Source organism: Panthera pardus, unplaced genomic scaffold (assembly GCF_024362965.1).
Source record: "Panthera pardus isolate Hobbes unplaced genomic scaffold, ASM2436296v1 HiC_scaffold_17, whole genome shotgun sequence".
Lineage (NCBI taxonomy): Eukaryota > Metazoa > Chordata > Mammalia > Carnivora > Felidae > Panthera > Panthera pardus.
This window is the reverse complement of record NW_026526732.1, coordinates 52,711,547-52,730,256: the sequence shown is the minus strand read 5'-3', so window position 1 is coordinate 52,730,256 and position 18,710 is coordinate 52,711,547. Positions and strand designations below refer to the sequence as shown.

The 18,710-nt window shown below is 39.0% G+C and overlaps 1 protein-coding gene across 2 annotated transcripts in view; it reads left to right on the top strand.

The window, feature by feature from the left end:
- The window catches only part of FIG4 (FIG4 phosphoinositide 5-phosphatase), a 130,924-nt gene that overhangs the window by 5,840 nt on the left and 106,374 nt on the right, over positions 1-18,710 (top strand). For both annotated transcript variants that reach the window (XM_019443060.2, XM_019443061.2), the window contains exons 2-3: positions 11,778-11,876; positions 13,349-13,472. In XM_019443060.2, the coding sequence (XP_019298605.2) occupies positions 11,778-11,876; positions 13,349-13,472 (223 nt within the window). The remainder of the gene's footprint in view (positions 1-11,777; positions 11,877-13,348; positions 13,473-18,710) is intronic.

Below are 18,710 nucleotides of genomic sequence, written 5' to 3'. Positions count from 1 at the left end.
AACTGAATCTTAGTAATATTGAATCTTTTTCTGAAATTGGAAGTTATTTATTATTTTTAATTGAAATATTATCATAAAATTACTTATATAAAATGAAGATTTATTAATATTTGAATTATTAAGATATTTCATATTTGTATAATTCAAATATATAAAATGAAACTCCACACCCATGTCCTGCTACAAGAAGATTTTCTTCTTTTCATTTTTGCTTTATAGAGCACTTTGTTTTATAAAGAAATTTAATAAGCAAGCAAACAAACTAACAAGATTAAGCCAAAAACCTCTATTGTAATAGTAATAATAATGGAGAAAATAGGAGCAAAGAAAGAAAAACAGAGCATAGTAAACCTTGCTCTGGAAAAATAAAAATAAAGCTAACTTTAGGTGATGATATTCTGGAAGAACACTCAACCATGTGTACGGAGACCATTTTCTTTCAGTCAGTTTAGAACACATGGACTTTGCTTTACAGATTAAAATTAAAAAAAATTTTTTTTTTAATGTTCTTATTTATTTTTGAGCGTGCGCGCACGCGTCGGGGAGGGGCAGAGAAAGAGAGGGAGACACAGAAGCCGAAGCCTGCTCCAGGCTCTGAGCTGTCAGCACAGAGCCCGATGTGGGGCTCGAACTCACAAACTGTGAGATCATGACCTGAGCTGAAGTCGGACGCTTAACCGACTCAGCCACCCAGGTGCCCCTACAGATTAAATTTTTAAAATGTTTGTAATTGGGACTGTCTAAAATTATACATTGCAGGATCGTGTAATATTGAATCTTTTAATCCATGGTATATCTCTCCATTTATTAGGGGTTTATTTTCTCTTAGCAATATGTGATAGTTTTCAGTGTTGAAATTTTATGTCTTTAAAAAAAACCTATTCCTGAGTATGTTATGAGTTTTGATACTATTGCAAATGGAATTTTAAATTTGATTTAATAATTGCTTGTTACTAGCATACAGAAATTGAGTTGATTTTTGTACATTGACCTTATATTCTGAAACCTTGCTAAAGTCACCATGTGGAGAAGCTGGAGCTGGTGTGTTGAATTAAGAATAATGCAGACTGTGACCGGCTGAATTGAGGGGCACAGGCCACTCACATGGGGTTGGCAGATAGCTCCCTCAGCATCGAACTTTTACTTTGGGGAAGTGAAACCCACAGGGTCGATTGAAGGCACAGTTTCAGTACACCCACAGAAAGGAAGTAGGGCTACAACTCTTAGAAATGGCAGAGGTGGGAGTGTTGGGGGAGAGGAGGGAATGATCTGGGGGGAAAGCAGTCCTCTGTCCTAGGCACTGTGAGCAGGAGATAGAGAGCAGGGTAGCAAATACCTATGACTGAACAGGTGATAGGAGCAGAGGTCATTAACTTTTTGTGGGCTTAACTCTAAGTGGCTATTTTAAAAAGGTATCATAGGAAGAGCAAAGTGGGAAATTATGGTAGCAATCCTAAACTCAGGTCCTTATCTAAATGTTTAGACTTGGTGTGAACAGGGTTATCATACTGTCAAATATCTAGTCCTCAACACAAAATAGTCATTTTTCTCATCACACTCATTAGTTCTAGTAGCTTTTTTTGGGGGGGGTCATTTCCTTAGCGTTATGCATTAATAATCATATAATTTAGGAAGGGGAACTACTTCCTTCCCAATCTGGTTGGCTTTTATTTATTTATTTTTTTCTTGCCTTCTGGTGCTGACTAGGATCTCTAGTACGAAGTTGAATAGAAGTGGCAAGAACAGACATTTTTCTTGTTTTGTTCCTGATCTTATGGGGAAAGCAGTCTCAGTATTAAGTGTGATGTTAGCTATAGGTTTTCAGAGATGCCCTTTATCAGAATGAAAATGATTGTTGTCTTTTTTAAAAAAAATGTTTATTTATTTTGAGAGGGAGAGAGTGAGAGAGCACGAGCAGGGGAGGGACAGAGAGAGAGAGAATCCCAAGCAGTCCCTGCACTGTCAGTGCAGAGCCGGACACAGGGCTCGATTTTATGAACCTGTGAGATCGTAACCAGAGCCAAAATCAAAAGTCAGATGCTTAACCAACTGAGATACCCATGCGCCCCAGAAAGATTCTTTTCTATTCCTAGTTTGCCGACAGTTTTTTAAAAAATCATAAATAGACATTGAATTTTGTTGCATGTTTTTTTCTGCATCTACATATGACATTTACTTTACTTGTTTAGTATGGTGGATTACATTAATTCATTTACAGAGGTTAAAAGAACCTTGAATTTTGGAGGTATACCACACTCCATCATGCTGTATTATTGCTTTCATATATTGCCAGATTCTATTTACAAATATTTTGCTAGGGATTTTTACCTTTATGTTCAGGATATTAGTCTATCATTCTTTAACATCTTTGTCTGATTTGGGCATTAGGGTAACTTGGTCTCATAAATGAATGAGAAGTGCTCCTTCTTTTATTTTCTGAAGGTGGTTGTATAAGATTGGTATTATTTCTTTGCTTAGATGTTTGTTAGAATTTACTTCTGAAAGCATTTGGGCTTGGGGTTGTTTTGTGGGACAAATTTTGATAATTGATTTCTATAATAAATGATAGGGCTATGCAGGTTTTCAGTAGGTCTTGAATCACATTTGATCAATTGTAGTTTTCAAGAAATTTGTCCATTTCATCTTAGTCGTTGAATTTATTGGCATTGAGTTGTTCATATTTTCTCATTAAACTTTTGATTTCTGGAGGATTTGTAGTAAAACTCTCACTTTTCTTTCCTGATATTGGTATTTTGTGTTCTTTCTCATTATTTATTGATCCATTTTGCTAGGCATTTATGAAATATAGTACACTTTTTAGAGAACCCACTTTTGATTTGGTTAATTTTCTCTATTGTTGTTTTTTATTTAATCAGTTTCTCTTCTTATGCTTATTATTTTCTTCCTCTTAATGGATTTTGGATTAATCAGTTAACCTTTTTCTAGATTTATGAAGTAGGAATTTAGACCATTGACATAATTTTTTATTCTCTAATAGAAAGCACTTAAAACTGTGAATGTAAATAGAAAGAGTCAAAAGACTATGAAGAAAGTATTAGTAGCCTGAACAACAAATAATACTGCTTATTATTTTATGTCTGAAAAATAAAACACCCAACAAAAAAGGACAAGGACACAAATAGGTAATCTGACAAAAAAGAAGTATTAATATAAAAATACACATAACTTGCTAATAACTAAGGCAATAAAATGAAAATAGATTCCCATTTTTCACCTATCCAAATGGCAAAGATTGGAAAGATTGACCAAAGTCCTTGTTGGCAAGGTGTATGAGTCAGAATAAGTGCATTCTTTTTTTTAAATGTTTTATTTATTTTTGAGACAGAGACAGAACATGAGCAGGGGAGGCGCAGAGAGAGAGAGAGCAAGACATAGAATCTGAAGCAGGCTCCAGGCTCTGAGCTGTCAGCACAGAGCCCGATGCGGGGCTTGAACTCACAAACCGCGAGATCGTGACCTGAACCGAAGTCAGATGCTTAACTGACTGAGCCACCCAGATGCCCCAGTGCGTTCTTAATTTGGTTGGTGAGAGTGTATTAATTGGTTATGAAAGAATTAGGGGAACAAAAGAACAAAGGAGACAGTGGACAAGATGAGCTGCCTCTTGTCCTGAGCCTTCATTTAGAAGGATAATTGGGCAGGATTGCTCCTGAGGTGACATTCAGCCTGTCATTGTTACTTGTGTTTGGAGGTGGATTTTGAGGACTCTGGAGGGGAAAGGGGGGTGGGTTGGTAGATAGCATGCTGGAGGTGCAGTTCTGGCCTTGTGAAGGGTTGGCTTCCTCCCAAACTTACCTGTTCTCTCTGGTGCCCAGTGCCTTCACGCTGCCCTTTGGCTCCTGTGATGATGCCATGGCCCTTGTCTGTCCTGTGACCCAGGCCTACAGGTAAACTGCGGTCAGATCCAGCCTTACTGCTCATATGGCCCAGTGCAATTGGAGTTGCCCACAGAAGATTTAGCAACCTGAAGTTATGCTGGGTGAAACTGCAGTTTACATTAGATGATTTCCAATTTATAGCCCTTACTTAATATATAATGCGGTAGGGGTCTTACCATTGCAGTAAGTGATCAAAGAAATTAATACATAGTGGTTGAGTTTAAAATTGGTAGCTGAACAGAACTCTGGGGGATTTTTGTGTCTGCATGAGTAGGGGTGAGGATAATCTTTACTCTTGCTAGCTCAAAATTGTTAATATGTATGTATGTGTGTGTGTGTATTTATTTAATTCCTACCTTGTTCCAAAAGGACTTAAGGAAGCTTGTCCTTCCTTTCTACCCTGTCATACAAAATAGAATAATGTGAGTAAGAACCACATCATGAAGAATGCAGCTTAATTAGCCTTGATGGTAGCCTTGGTTTGTGTAATGAGGGAATGGGAGAGAACAGTGTAAGATGTGGTTGACCAAGGGATTGGAGCACGGAAGCAAATGATATAAAATGGGAGAGAGAAGCATAGTGATTACAGCAGATTTAGAAGGCGGGTTGAAGATGACCAAGTTTCCACTTCTTTCTATTGGGGATTTGAAGCTGCACCATCAGTAAAGCCCTGAAGCTGTAAAGAGTGAACTTGGAGACATCCCTTTTTGACTATTAGAGGCTTATTTCTTTCGAGCTGCATTACTGATTGTGGGATTGCTGGAATAGGTGAAGAGGCAGGCCTGCAATACTGTTGGATTGTGAGAAGTAACTTCATGGTGATCTTTAAAAATACCTTTATTCTGAAAGTTCAAGTGAAGTTTAACATTAATTGAAGCTGTCAGGCAACCTAAAATTTCTTCTCTTTGAAGAAAGCTGATTTTCTTCTCTCAGAGGAAAAGTGAGTGATTAATTAGCCTGTCATTATAAAAGGAGATAATAATGTTAGTAGATACTGAATTTCCTGTTAAATGGATTACCTATTGTGTTCCATTTGCAGTTCATGTATATATTTTAGAAACACATTCATCTTCATACCAAGTCACCACGGTTACAGCCACATAATGAAATTTTCAGCTTTTTCTTGCACAGCGATGCTTAACTTTTGGAAGACTATCTGAATGGGCATTGAAATGTAGCTTTGTTGGAGTATCTTACTTCTCTACCCCGATTCCTGCTGACCCCACTCCCCCAACATGTCTACAAACACACAAACGTTTTCCCCAGCAGTGTTGAGTCCTGTGTGCCTGCGTGTACGTGTGTGTTCAGGCTGATGCAGTCCAGGCATCAGTCTAGCTGATGCAGGCCTGATGTATGGAAATCCTGTACACTTCAGTTACTGCCCTCTGTCCTTCCCTGTTGTTTTGGGCATTTCATTTACCTCGTTTTTCACCGTTTGAACTTCAGGCTGCCAATATTTTCCTTCTAAGGACTCATGGTGAATTTAACCCCAACTTTCCCAGATAGGTAAACCTCTCAGTGCATTCATACACAGTAGGGAGGGAAGGAGGTGGGTGTTCTTATGGGTTTCATCTTCTTAAAACTGTGGCTCACATCTGGACTAATTGCTCCCAAGGCCTGCAGCACTGCTGCTCTCCTGGGATCTCCCCTTACATCATCCTGTAGCCTCTCTTGTGATGATTTCCTTATTTTCCCAGATCCAGCGTCTTCCTCTTTAGTGATTTACGCCCTCGTTTTAGTGGTGCACCTCTGCTATTTGCTTCGTGAGAAAGGGTTCACAGACAGTAACTTTTTTGAGCGCGTGCATTCTGAGATGTCCATATTCCATTCTCACATTTGATTGACAGATTTAATGTCAAAATAAAGATTGAAATGAATTTTCCCTTGGAATTTCGAAGACGACATGTTTCTGTCTTCTCTTCTTGCTCTTGAGAATTTCTGATGTTAACTCTGTTCTTGAACTTTGGTTTGAAGCCTGTTTTTTTTTTTTGGTTTTTTTTTTTTCCTCTTTGGAAGCTTGAGCTGTGTTTTACTTCAATTTTCTGAAATTTTACATTCCTACCTCCAGAGATAAGACATGCCACAAATTTCCACACCTTTTGGAGGTTCTGTAGTATAAATTGGATTGTTTCTTGACTTCCCCAACGCCAGTTTAGGATTCAGCTTTCTTGGGCATGCTTTTCAGGTTCAAATGATTTGTCGTTGTTGCTATCTCCACTCTTCCCTTTGCCCTTGGGCTTATGTGTAAGGAAATGAACATAAAAAACTTTACTACAGTTTTAGTAAGGTGTTTGGGAAGAACAGAGGTGTTCACTCTTCCATCTTTACCCAGAAGACCATTCGTCTGCTCTTCAAACAACTCCGTTGTGGATTTTGCCCCCACCACTGTATCACTGAGACTGCACACAGAATGGTCACTCACAAGATCCTGTTGTCAGAGCCCCGGGGCACCTCTGTGCCCTCATCTTACTTGACCTCTCAGCAGCATTTGATGTGGATGTGACTGCCCCCTCATTTTCTAACTGATCTCCTTTGCTTTGATGACTCCATGCTGTCCTGGGGTTTCCCAAAACACTGACCCTTTTTTTTTTTGTCTTCTAAACTGATTCCTTATTTATATCTTGCCTTTAAAAATAATTTTATTTAGAGTGCTTCAGGCTAGTTTTTTTGTGCTCTGTTTCTATCTTCATTCTTCCTACGAGGCTTAATCCAGTCACGTGACTTTAAATGCCATGCATGTGCTGCTGACACACACTGAGATCTCTCCTCTGAGCTCCAGACTCAGAAGTTCCCATTTGATCTCTTTGGGCATGTTGTAAACAGAACTCTTGGTTTCCCCTCAAACCTGCTTCCCTGCAGCCGTCCCCACATCAGTAAGTGGCACCACCATGCCCAGACAAAAGTAATTGGATTGATTATTCTCCTTAAAAAAATTGGTGTAAACTAACCCTTTATCCAGTAGTCATTGGCTAAGTGAAATAAGTCAGTCAGAGAAAGACATATGTTTTCACTCATATGTGGATCTTGAGAAACTAGGGAAAGGGAAGGGGAAAAAACAGTTACAAACACAGAGGGAGGGAGGCAAACCATAGGAGACTCAAATACAGAGAACAAATAGGGTTGATGGGAGGGTGGGGGAGAGGAGAAAACGGGTGATGGGCATTGAGGAGGGCACTTACTGGGATGAGCACTGGGTGTTGAATGTAAGTGATGAACCACGGGAATCTACCCCCAAGACCAAGAGCACACTTTACACATTGTATGTTAGCCAATTTGACAGTAAATTACATTTAAAAAAAAAAAAAAAAATGTGTGAAAGTGGACAGGCAACTGCTCACCAGAGGGCAGTACAGGCAAGTGGTTCTGTCCACAGCAGGCCAAGCAAGAGCTGTTGTTTCCTCTCCCACCTAACTGGCTCCACATGAGGTCGCTTTTCTCTGCACAAAATATTTTTAGGCTTATTAGACCACTTTAGAAGAGAGAATGTGGATAGTTATACTCCTTCCTGTTTCTTTTTCCCCTTTCAGGTCTGTTTGTAAATTCTGGGATTTTAGCTATTGGGTCCTCTGCTTCATGGAGTTTTTGGAAGAGCCTGGGTATGAGAAGTACAGATTTGCCCTCCCATGTTTGTACTCTATCAGCCAACAAGGCATAACACCTCCTAGCACTCAGGAATTACAACTGTCTTTTTATGACAAACTGCCAAATCATTGTCCTACTGCAGTTACTCTATAAATGTCCTAGGATCTATTAAAATTCTAGGAATTTCACCCAAGGATTTTACCTCTCTTAAAGCTGTGATGTGCTTCTTTACCGAGAGAATGACTTACCCAAAGAAGACAGGTTCGCATAAACCTTGTAGAAAGTTACCCAGAAAATTACATGATTCATCTGGGGTAGGGGGTGGTTTTTCACCTAGCATTTATTCAATGCCTGTGGAACCAGATTGTGCTACCAGACTAGAAACAACAACCACAGAGGTCAGGGAGTTAGCCCAAGTCTCCTGAGGTGCTTATAATTAGGTGAAGGGGCAGACATGTCCAAAGCAAATTTAGATAAGGCCTTCAACAGTAAGTGCTATAGATACAAAGGAAAATGCTTTGGTAGGAGGCAGGTGGTGAGAAAGGATTGTTTCAGGTGGAGATCGTAGGTATCACTCATCCTGTCATGGCTCAGTACATGGAGTCCTTTTGTGAGGTCCTTCAAGCCCAAATTCAGCATCAGGTCACCAGCCTCTGGATCGCTTGCTCTGACCCTCCCCAGATGGCTGAAGTGCCCTTCCTATGTTGCCATCATCCAGTTCACCCTTCTCTTACGGCACGCTGTCCACTGTTGTTAATTTGCATGCTACTCTCCTGAGGACAAAGACCGATTACTAATAGACTTGTGCATTCTCCCATTCTGGCTCCATTCTGGTCCTGCACGTGATTTTCTTTTTCTGGAGTACTCTCTTTTTTCCGTCTGTTTCTACATGCAATCTCTTTCTAAATGCAGTGGCATAGACTCACTGACATCTTAAAAAGTAAAGGAGAGAAAAAGAACTAACTGTTACTGAGTGCCTTGTGTTGAATACTCTTTACTATGTTAGGTATTTTATGAGCATTTTCTCACTCAACCTTGTTCCTCTAATGCACCAAGCTTCTTCCCCTTTCAGGTCTTTGCACTTGGTATTTCCTCTCATGGGGACTTTCTCAAGTGCTCAAGAAGGTATCTTCCTTTTCTGTTAACAAACATGTAGAATTTACAAACCATCCTTCTGAAGTTAATTTTTCAGATTGGTTATCCACCCCTCCTCTCAGAGGTGGGTAGGGTCTCAGAGACAGGAATTAGCTGAGGCTAGGCTGAGAACCTGCCATCTCCTCCCTCTCATTGTCTCTGCCCTTCTGGCTGCTCCCCCAGTACATCAAGTCCTGGTCACTGGCTGTCTCAAGTCAGTTTACTAATATTTACCAAAATTGCTCTATTTCTACTTCATTATAAGTGGTAGTGTCATTCAGACTGTACCTCTCCTCGGAGCTAAGGGATTCCATTTTTTGGCTAGCTTTCCTCTTAAGATTGGGCAACCAATCATCTTTTAAAAAAATTTTTTTTTAACATTTATTCATTTTTGAGAGACAGAGACCGAGCATGAGTGGGGGAGGGGCAGAGAGAGAGAGGGAGACACAAAATCGGAAGCAGGCTCTAGGCTCTGAGCTGTCTGCACAGAGCCCCACGCGGGGCTTGAACTCATGGATGGCGAGATCATGACCTGAGCTGAAGTCAGACGTTCAACCAACTGAGCCAACCAGGCGCCCCTAACCAATCATCTTTTAATTGAATTCGTGTTTAATAATTACAGGTACCATGCTCCCCCCTTCCTCCTGTCTGGCAGCAGCAGGGATGGTGCAGGGGCTGGGGCAGGAGCCCCCAGAACTAGTCCTATTTTAACGTACAGTTTTGTTCTATATAACCTGGAAGTCTAGATCCAACCTTATAAATGGATTTATATTTAATAATAAAAACTACACCTATGTTTGCCAATCTAGTGTTAAAACAGTATAACCAAGTGCTCATCTTCTGATACACACTAAAGTCTTACTTTAAAAAATCTTACCCATCCTTTAAGGCTTAATTCAAGTCCTGACCCCTCTGACATTTTCTGCACTTGTAATAAGTACCCTGCATTAATCTTCCCTGCTCTGAACTCCCATGGTCTTCATACTTCAGTTTGGCCATTAATCTAGAGGATCTTATTTGTTGTTTAGTCGTTTTGTGTATCTGTTTCTTTTTTTATTTTTTATTTTTTTTTTAACGTTTATTTATTTTTGAGACAGAGAGAGAGAGAGAGAGAGAGAGAGCGCATGAATGGGGGAGGGTCAGAGAGAGGGAGACACAGAATCCAAAACAGGCTCCAGGCTCTGAGCTGTCAGCACAGAGCCCGACGCAGGGCTTGAACTCACGGACTGCGAGATCATGACCTGAGCCGAAGTCAGCCACCCAACCGACTGAGCCACCCAGGCACCCCTGTGTATCTGTTTCTTAACTGACCAATGAAATGGTAAGATGTCAGTTGATCGTAGCAGTATTCCCTTGATTTTTGCTATGTTGAAAAAGGCACCACTTTTAAAGGATATTTTTAGAGCAAGATTTTTTTTTTTTATAAATTTTTTTTTTTAACGTTTATTTTATTTTTGAGACAGAGAGAGACAGAGCATGAATGGGGGAGGGTCAGAGAGAGGGAGACACAGAATCCGAAACAGGCTCCGGGCTCTGAGCTGTCAGCACAGGGGCCCAATGCGGGGCTCGAACTCACGGACCGCGAGATCGTGACCTGAGCCGAAGTCGGCGCTCAACCGACTGAGCCACCCAGGCGCCCCATAGCAAGATTTTTTTTATTATGAAATTTATTGTCAAATCGGTTTCCATACAACACCCAGTGCTCATCCCAAAAGGTGCCCTCCTCAATACCCATCACCTACCCCCCCCATCAACCCTCAGTTTGTTCTCAGTATTTAAGAGTCTCTTATGGTTTGCCTCCTTCCCTCTCTGTAACTTTTTTCCCCCCCTTCCCTCCCCCATGGTCTTCTGTTAAGTTTCTCAGGATCCACATAAGAGTGAAAACATATGGTATCTGTCTTTCTCTGTATGGCTTATTTCACTTAGCATCACACTCTCCAGTTCCATCCACGTTGCTACAAAAGGCCATATTTCATTCTTTCTCATTGCCACGTAGTACTCCATTGTGTATATAAACCACAATTTCTTTATCCATTCATCAGTTGATGGACATTTAGGCTCTTTCCATAATTTGGCTGTTGTTGAAAGTGCTGCTATAAACATTGGGGTACAAGTGCCCCTATGCATCAGTACTCCTGTATCCCTTGGGTAAATTCCTAGCAGTGTAGAGCAAGATATTTTTAAATGACATATTTTTCCTAATGCATTTTACTTTCTTAAATTCAACTTAAGAATTACTCACCTTGTTTAAGTTTTCTTAAAAGCATTTTTCATTAGGGGTGCCTGGGTGGCCCAGCTAGTTGAGCGTCCAGCTTCGACTCAGGTCATGATCTCAAGGTTTGTGAGTTCGAGCCCTGCGTCAGGCCCTGTGCTGACAGCTCAGTGCCTGGAGCCTGCTTCAGGTCTGTGTCTCCTCCTCTCTCCCCTTCCCGACTTGTGCTCTGTGTCTGTCTGTCTCTCTCTCTCAAAAATAAATAATAATAATAAAATTTAAAAAAGTATTTTTATCTTTAAGATTATTTTTTTACATTGTCAATTAATTTTATTCTGAATGTTTATTTAAGAAGACTAAAGTGTTTAGGTATAATGCACCAAAGAAGTATTTCAGAAAAAAAAGAATATTTATTATTTCCTCCTGTAGCCTCAAAAAGCCATTTAGGAAACTACACTCTTTTAAATCTTTTATAGGACTTTGGGATTTTTATAGTTTCTATATTAAAGTCATTTTCGGTGTTGTACAGAAAATTTGTAAAGATTTATTTGATAAAATTTCAATATTTTCATAGCTGTAATTGTCTAAACATTACTAATTGTGTGTTGAGCTTTCTAATTCTTACTATAGAGCTGCTTCTTCCTGGCAAAGTTTAAACATCAGTCTCTAAATCAGTTAGGTTAATCTCTATATAATATGATTAAATTAATCTGACCTGGTTACCACATACATTTAAGATACCAGACTAATGTTTATCATGACATCACTAAGAATATTTCAATTTTAAAATTGAACTTTTAGAATCTGCCAGTTATATTTAACAGAAATATTTCTTTTCTAAAGTAACCTGATGTTATTACAGTATTTAATTTCAAAAACCAAAGTAGTTATAAAATGTGTATAAGGCAAAGCACATTCAAAAACTAATGACATTTCTTTGTCATTTATAGAGATACTTTCTAGTTGGGAGCAATCATGCAGAAACAAAATATCGTGTTTTGAAGATTGATAGAACAGAACCGAAAGATTTGGTCATAATTGATGATAGGGTAAGTATCTTGCAAACCTGAATACAAACAGAAACTTTTGTACCTGTTGTTTAAAGGATATGAAAGAGCCTCACAGCTCTTAGTGATGTATATATATTTTTTTCCTTTTTAAATCAGGCATCTGAAAATTACAATTATTTCTTATGGTTGGCTGGAATTTAAATCTCTAATCTGGTTTCTAGAAATTACTGGTGTTAAAAAGTATGTTGGAATTGCGCTTTGATACATTTTGATTTGTTTCACCAAGCAAACTCTTTGGATAAGATAATGAGTATATTTTCTTTTAGAAGTGACATTTTAAGGATTTAATGTAACTCTTAATATTGCATCTACCGAAGAGATTATTTATTACTATGCTTTGATATGAAGCTACTTCATATTAAGTCTGGGCTGCAGACTTTTATTCTATTAAAAATCACCTCTAGGTGATGTTCTGATGCATGAGAGAAATGTTAAGCTGTTCTTTTCCAGATGTTATATTATCTAGAGCAGGAATACAGACTTCATTCAGGTGGCACAAAAACGTGAGACTGTTAGTCAAAAGTGAAATACAGTGTGGTGATATTGAACAGTTCATTGTAACTCTTTCAAATGAAAGAACCTAACTCCCTTTGTATTGAAGTTCTGTCTGTGAACATTTTGAATCCATGTAGATTGCCGGTTTCTCAAATATGTTGGTAGCTACAGTTTGGAACCCATTTTCAGTAAGTTCTTTGTAAATCTATTTTCTGTGTTATAATAATTTTAGATAGATTGTATATTGTGATTTCCTGCATTCGTGGATATGGTTGTTCTTCACTCTCCTATTCTGGGAGTTTTTATTAATATACTGTATCGATTTTGGTTTTACTTGGAGATAGAAGCGGTTGATCAGGGATTCCTTTGAGAATCTAAGAAAAGCTATGGGCCTTATAAAAATAAAAGTATATTTGTGCAATTAAACCTTTGCACACAGTCTTAAGGCGTTCATAGATTTCTTGAAATTTGTCTTGTGGAGCCTTTAAGTGTATGGTTTAGAAGATAAGGTTTTGACACGTTTTTGGTAAAGCAGCATGTGATCCAATAACTACCTGTAATTGCTAATATTAAAGAATTTGTTGGCTTTTAAAAATTATAGCTTAGTTGTGCACTATTATATGCTTCTCTATGAAATAGCTAGTGATTCTTATAGGCAATACATCATCTTAAGAATAAGTACAGGGGCGCCTGGGTGGCGCAGTCGGTTAAGCGTCCGACTTCAGCCAGGTCACGATCTCGCGGTCCGTGGGTTCGAGCCCCGCGTCGGGCTCTGGGCTGATGGCTCGGAGCCTGGAGCCTGTTTCCGATTCTGTGTCTCCCTCTCTCTCTCTGCCCCTCCCCCATTCATGCTCTGTCTCTCTCTGTCCCAAAAATAAATAAAAAACGTTGAAAAAAAAAAAAAAAAAAAAAAAAGAATAAGTACAATCTTACAGATTGAATTTGTTTATTTTTAGCATGTATATACTCAGCAAGAAGTGAGAGAACTTCTTGGCCGCTTGGATCTAGGAAATAGAACAAAGATGGGACAGAAAGGATCGTCTGGGTTATTTCGAGCTGTTTCAGCTTTTGGTGTTGTAGGTAAGAAATGTATCTCCTTCTTACTACTTTTTTTTTTTTTCCTCTATGTAGACTACTAAAAGATAGTTTTATGTAGTTATGTAATTATAACCCATAATCTGTGGTTTTGGTTGTTTCAATTTCATTATCTATCAATCAGATATCAAATAGCCTATAGTATCTGCTAAGTGCTGTTCAATTTCATATAGGATAAGCATAAATATAGAAATGGTTTGGGCCTTTAAGAAGTCTGTTGTCAGGCATGTTGAGGAATGAAAAAGTAAAAAAAAAAAAAAAAAAAGAAAAAGAAAAAAATTAGCTTGGACTGTAAGCATCTGCGCTGCCATTCATCAGCTGGAAAAACAGATACTGGTAAAACTGGTTTAAATTAACAGGGATTTCTGGGGCACCTCGGTGGCTCAGTCGGTTGAGTGACTGACTTCGGCTCAGGTCATGATCTCATGGTTCATGAGTTCAAGCCCCGAGTCAGGCTTGCTGTCAGCACAGAGCCTGCATCCTTCCCTCAAATTCAGTCATAACCCCTTTACTTCATTTATTCACAAACAAATGTAGATATACTTTTGGCTTTTATGGATTCTGCTGTCTAGCTTTGGGACAGTAGTGAGATGCCCCACAGTTCTGATGTGTACATCATCCCTTATTGCAATGAGTCAGTACACCTGTCTTTGCCGTACTATGGATTTGTCTCTGGGAGTCTTAGGCTGACTACACTAGGATGAGGGACAAAATCTAATACATGCAAGACAAGTCCACTATTGTGGTTAAGAGCCAAGCTGTGTAGTGAAAAGTTACATGGGGGTGGAGATTATGTAAGAGGTAGATGACTTGGACCAGGAATGGCCAGGAAAGATTTCCTGGGGAAAATGAGACTCCAGCTGGACCTTGAAGGAGGAACAAGATTTGGATGGATGTGGGGAAGAGGGGGAAAGAACCCCAGGAGGGACGATGGCAGGGGCACAGGCTTGAAGATGTCCCTGGGTCCTGGAATGTTGGCACGTAGTTGGGTGAGGCCAGACTGCATGGGACCTTGGAAGCCAGGCAGAGGACAATTGTATGGGATTGCTTCTCTGATGGCAGTGCCTTATTTTGAGTCTGCATTTTTTTTTTAAACGTTTAACAACCTTATTTTTGTGCTCTTTAAACCAGATGGACTGTATGCAATGTTAACTGAGTGATTAGTATCTATTGATGTTAACAAAATTCATATGGACTTAACTGTGCTGTGTAGTTTCAAATGCTTATGTTTTTCTGATTAGCACTTTCTATTTTGGGACACTATTTGTTGAAACTTTGATTATATTCTGCCATATTTGAAGTTTTTCTGCATGTGCTCTCATAGCTCTTCATATGTAATCCCTTCAGGTCCATTTTGTGTCTAAGTGGCTGTCAGGGAAGGTCAAGAGTGGTAGGTGTGTTTAGTTTCTTCTTTGGACTGGCCCCTTTTTTACACCTTCTGCTCAGTCTTCACAAGTATTTTGAAGTTACATGTTTAACAGATAAATGTTGCATATATTTTATTTTATTTTATTTTTATTTTTTATTAAAAAAATTTTTTTTTGACATTTATTCATTTTTGAGAGACAGAGGACAGACAAAGTGCAAGCAAGGATGGGGCAGAGAGAAAGAGAGACAGACACACACAGAATCCCAAGCAGGCTCCAGGCTCAGAGCTGTCAGCACAGAGTCCTATGCGGTGCTTGAACTCATGAACCATGAGATCATGACCTGAGCCGAAGCCGGTTGCTTAACGACTGAGCCACCCAGGTGCCCCATGTATATTTTAAATTAAAGGCAAAAAAAAAAAACCAAAAAAAAAAAAAAAAACCTGGAAATACAATGTGTCTTAAATATAGTAGGTTTTAATTTCAGTATTAGTTACTTAATAGGTTAAACTTATTCCTTTCAATGCTGATACTTACACTTTTTTAAAACGGAAATTTCCTAAGGTGAATGTAATGTTGAATGCCTCATTAGCCAGGGTTTATTATCCAAAATTGAACCTTCCTCGATGATTAAGAGTAACAAAGTGAAGATCAGTTATTGAACTGTTTAAAAATAGCTACCCTTGGGTATTCTGGAGTTGAACTGGGCAGCTTGCCTTTACATTAAATGGTCTCTAGACCGTTATACTGTTTTGTTTTTATGGTTCTTTAGTCATCCTTCATTGTTCTTGGCATATTTGCTTTTAGCAGTATTCCTTGCCTCATTTTATTTTATTTATTTATTTTTTTCCTTGCCTCGTTTTAAAATGAGTTATCTATCGATAACTAAACTTATAAAACCAGAGCTTGATTTTTATCAGTTGATAACCAGGTTTGTAACCAGATAATTTATTTTATACACAAGTATTAGGAAACTTTGGGTGAAGGCTGAAGGTGTCTTCTTGTCTCTCACAGAGGTGACATCCATAGGTGTTGCGGTAGCTGTTTCTCTTGCGGTTAGAGACCTCTTAAGATTGAGACTATCCTTGGATAATGAAGTCACTGACAGACTGACCTACCAGTAAAGTGACACAATAATGTACTAAGTAAAGATGTATTGGTTTTATGGAAATATATTTTATGTATTCTTATTCGACCATGTCAGTGAAGCTTAGGATCACTGAAAGAGTAAATAGAGAGTTAATGGAAATCTATGATTTGTCTCGTAAGTCCTGTCTTAGAAACCGTGAGGGATACTGAAACAGTGAAACGCAAAGTGCCTATCTTTGAAAAATATATAGTCTGGTTGTCAAAATAATACATACGAGAAGTGACTAGCATGGTTGTCTTCTGTTCTGTGACCAAAATATTTTCTTAGTTAACTTTTTCAGCATGTGTAATTTGTGAATAGTATTTTGCTGGAATGTTTTTAGACTGTTATCACAGTTAATTTAGTTCATCATCTGTAAGAATCTAGAGCAGTGATTCTCAGTTGTCTGCAGTAATGGACCAGATTGTTTCTACAGAAATGTCACAGACCAACACATGATCCTACTGTGCATAACTAGTCTGCAGCTTGGAGCACATGTGACTCATCACACAAGTTCAGTAAGACCCAAACTAGTCTATGCCCTATTCAAGGCAAGTTCATTGATGACGCACTTGGATGTTGTAGCAATCTCAAATTGCTCTAAAGTTTCTAAATCCTTACTTTTTCCACTTGTTTTCTTGTCTTTTCATGGGCGTGGTACTCACGAAAAGCTCATGGATCGTCGCTGGTCCCTAGATATGAGTCGATCTAATCATATGTCTACCTTATACATTTCTGACCCACTCCATTGTTACTTGATAGCCAGCAGGAGGTTTGGGCAACCACTGACTGGGATCACTCCCATTTGAGAGCATTCCTCCCAAAGTTGTTTTATTTGATCTTGGGGCACATGGATGGAGTTGGTGGCTAGTTACCTATAGTCTTTACTAGGCTTAGCTCTGTGACATCCCAGGCCCTTTTGCTACATAGCTTCAGGTCAGTGTCCTTTTTCTGCCTGTCAGAGGATACTGTTCTAAGTTTCTAGCATATTGAAGGGGAGTAGTAGAATAAGTATCATTGTAGACTAAGACACAGTTGTTATTTAAAGCAGCACACTTAGGGGCGCCTGGGTGGCGCAGTCGGTTAAGCGTCCGACTTCAGCCAGGTCACGATCTCGCGGTCCGTGAGTTCGAGCCCCGCGTCAGGCTCTGGGCTGATGGCTCGGAGCCTGGAGCCTGTTTCCGATTCTGTGTCTCCCTCTCTCTCTGCCCCTCCCCCGTTCATGCTCTGTCTCTCTCTGTCCCAAAAATAAATAAAAACGTTGAAAAAAAAAAAAAAATTTAAAGCAGCACACTTAGAAATGGACTTCAGGGTGACTTGGGCTCAGGTCATGATCTCACAGTTTGTGAGCGCGAGCCATGCTGACAACTCAGAGTCCGGAGCCTGGTTCAGTTTCTGTGTGTCCCTCTCTCTCTGCCCTCCTCTCTCTCTCTCTCTCTCTCTCTCAAAAATGCATTTAAAAAATTAAAAAAAAAAGAAAGAAATGGATTGCAGATCCATGATAATAATGAAGATAACAGCAACATAGTGTGAGCCTCAGACCAGTAAGGGACCAGTAGATTTGGTGTTAGAGAGTCACTTTGGTTCTAGAGGGCTCCGTTGTGCCTAGATCCTATGTACCTTATGGAGGTTTTTCATGCTTCTCTGCCAGAGTGCTGTTCTCCCTAAAGGCTTTTAAGATAATGACTAGCTGGCATGGTGGTGACCCCTGAAGTGGGATACTGCATTCTTCTCTGTTGGTGGGCTGGTGGGGTCCTCTCCAGCCACCAGAACTCCCACTGCATCCTTTTATACTGTCCTTTTCTGTATACTTTGCTCGGTGTCCATTTCAAATGAAAATGCCTTCTCTATGGGGAGAGAGAGAAATCACTTTTGCAAGATGACTGTCATCATGGCTTCTGAGAAGTGCTCAGTGAAATTGGTCTGGGGTCATAAGTACACAGAATGAAGATGAAAAAACTTGTTCTGCTTTTGGTGTGTTAAAGTGGTGAATAGGCTAACTCCTGGCAGATGTCTGTGCCTTTCTGAAGTCTTTTAATTGTTGGCTGTATTTGATAGGAACTTTTTTAAAATGAGAGTGACATTTCCAGTTGGTAGTAAAAAGGAAGAAGGAAAAAATTTCATTTATAATAAACCGAAGGCATTTGTGCTGGTAGAAGAGTCTCTTTTGTGCAATATATTTACTTCCCTGTATTCAGATTATGAAGAGAAAGGTAGAATGGTATAAAATAGTCTTGAGCTAAAAAACATAAAATTAAAATTCAGTTGGAGTGTAGATTGAGAATATTAGAGATTTTTTTTTAAATAAAAAGTAAATATATAGCAAGAATAAAAGGAAAACTCATTCATTTTGGAAATACTTGTTATTTAAACCCTTGAGTGTTTTTTTTTTCTGCTTCCAAGGGCTTTTATGAGTTTTATCCTTGTAAAAGGATAGCTTCTTTTTTACTCGCTTTTAATGAGATTGTCATCAGCTCTTTTCCTCCCTATTCCTGCGTCCTTCAGCTTTAGTCAGGGAATTTTTTGTCAGTCTCTAAGGCAAAGAAAGGAGTAAATGAACATTTTTTTTAGAAGCACTTTGCACTTTGTGGATCTCTAAAATATAAGTATGCTTCACTCTTTTAATGGTGTTTTTTCCTCAGTAGCTTTTTCTCTTGTATATTTTAGCTCATTTATGTTAATATAGTCAATTCCTAATTTCCTTTTTTTGTCAGCTGAGAATAACAA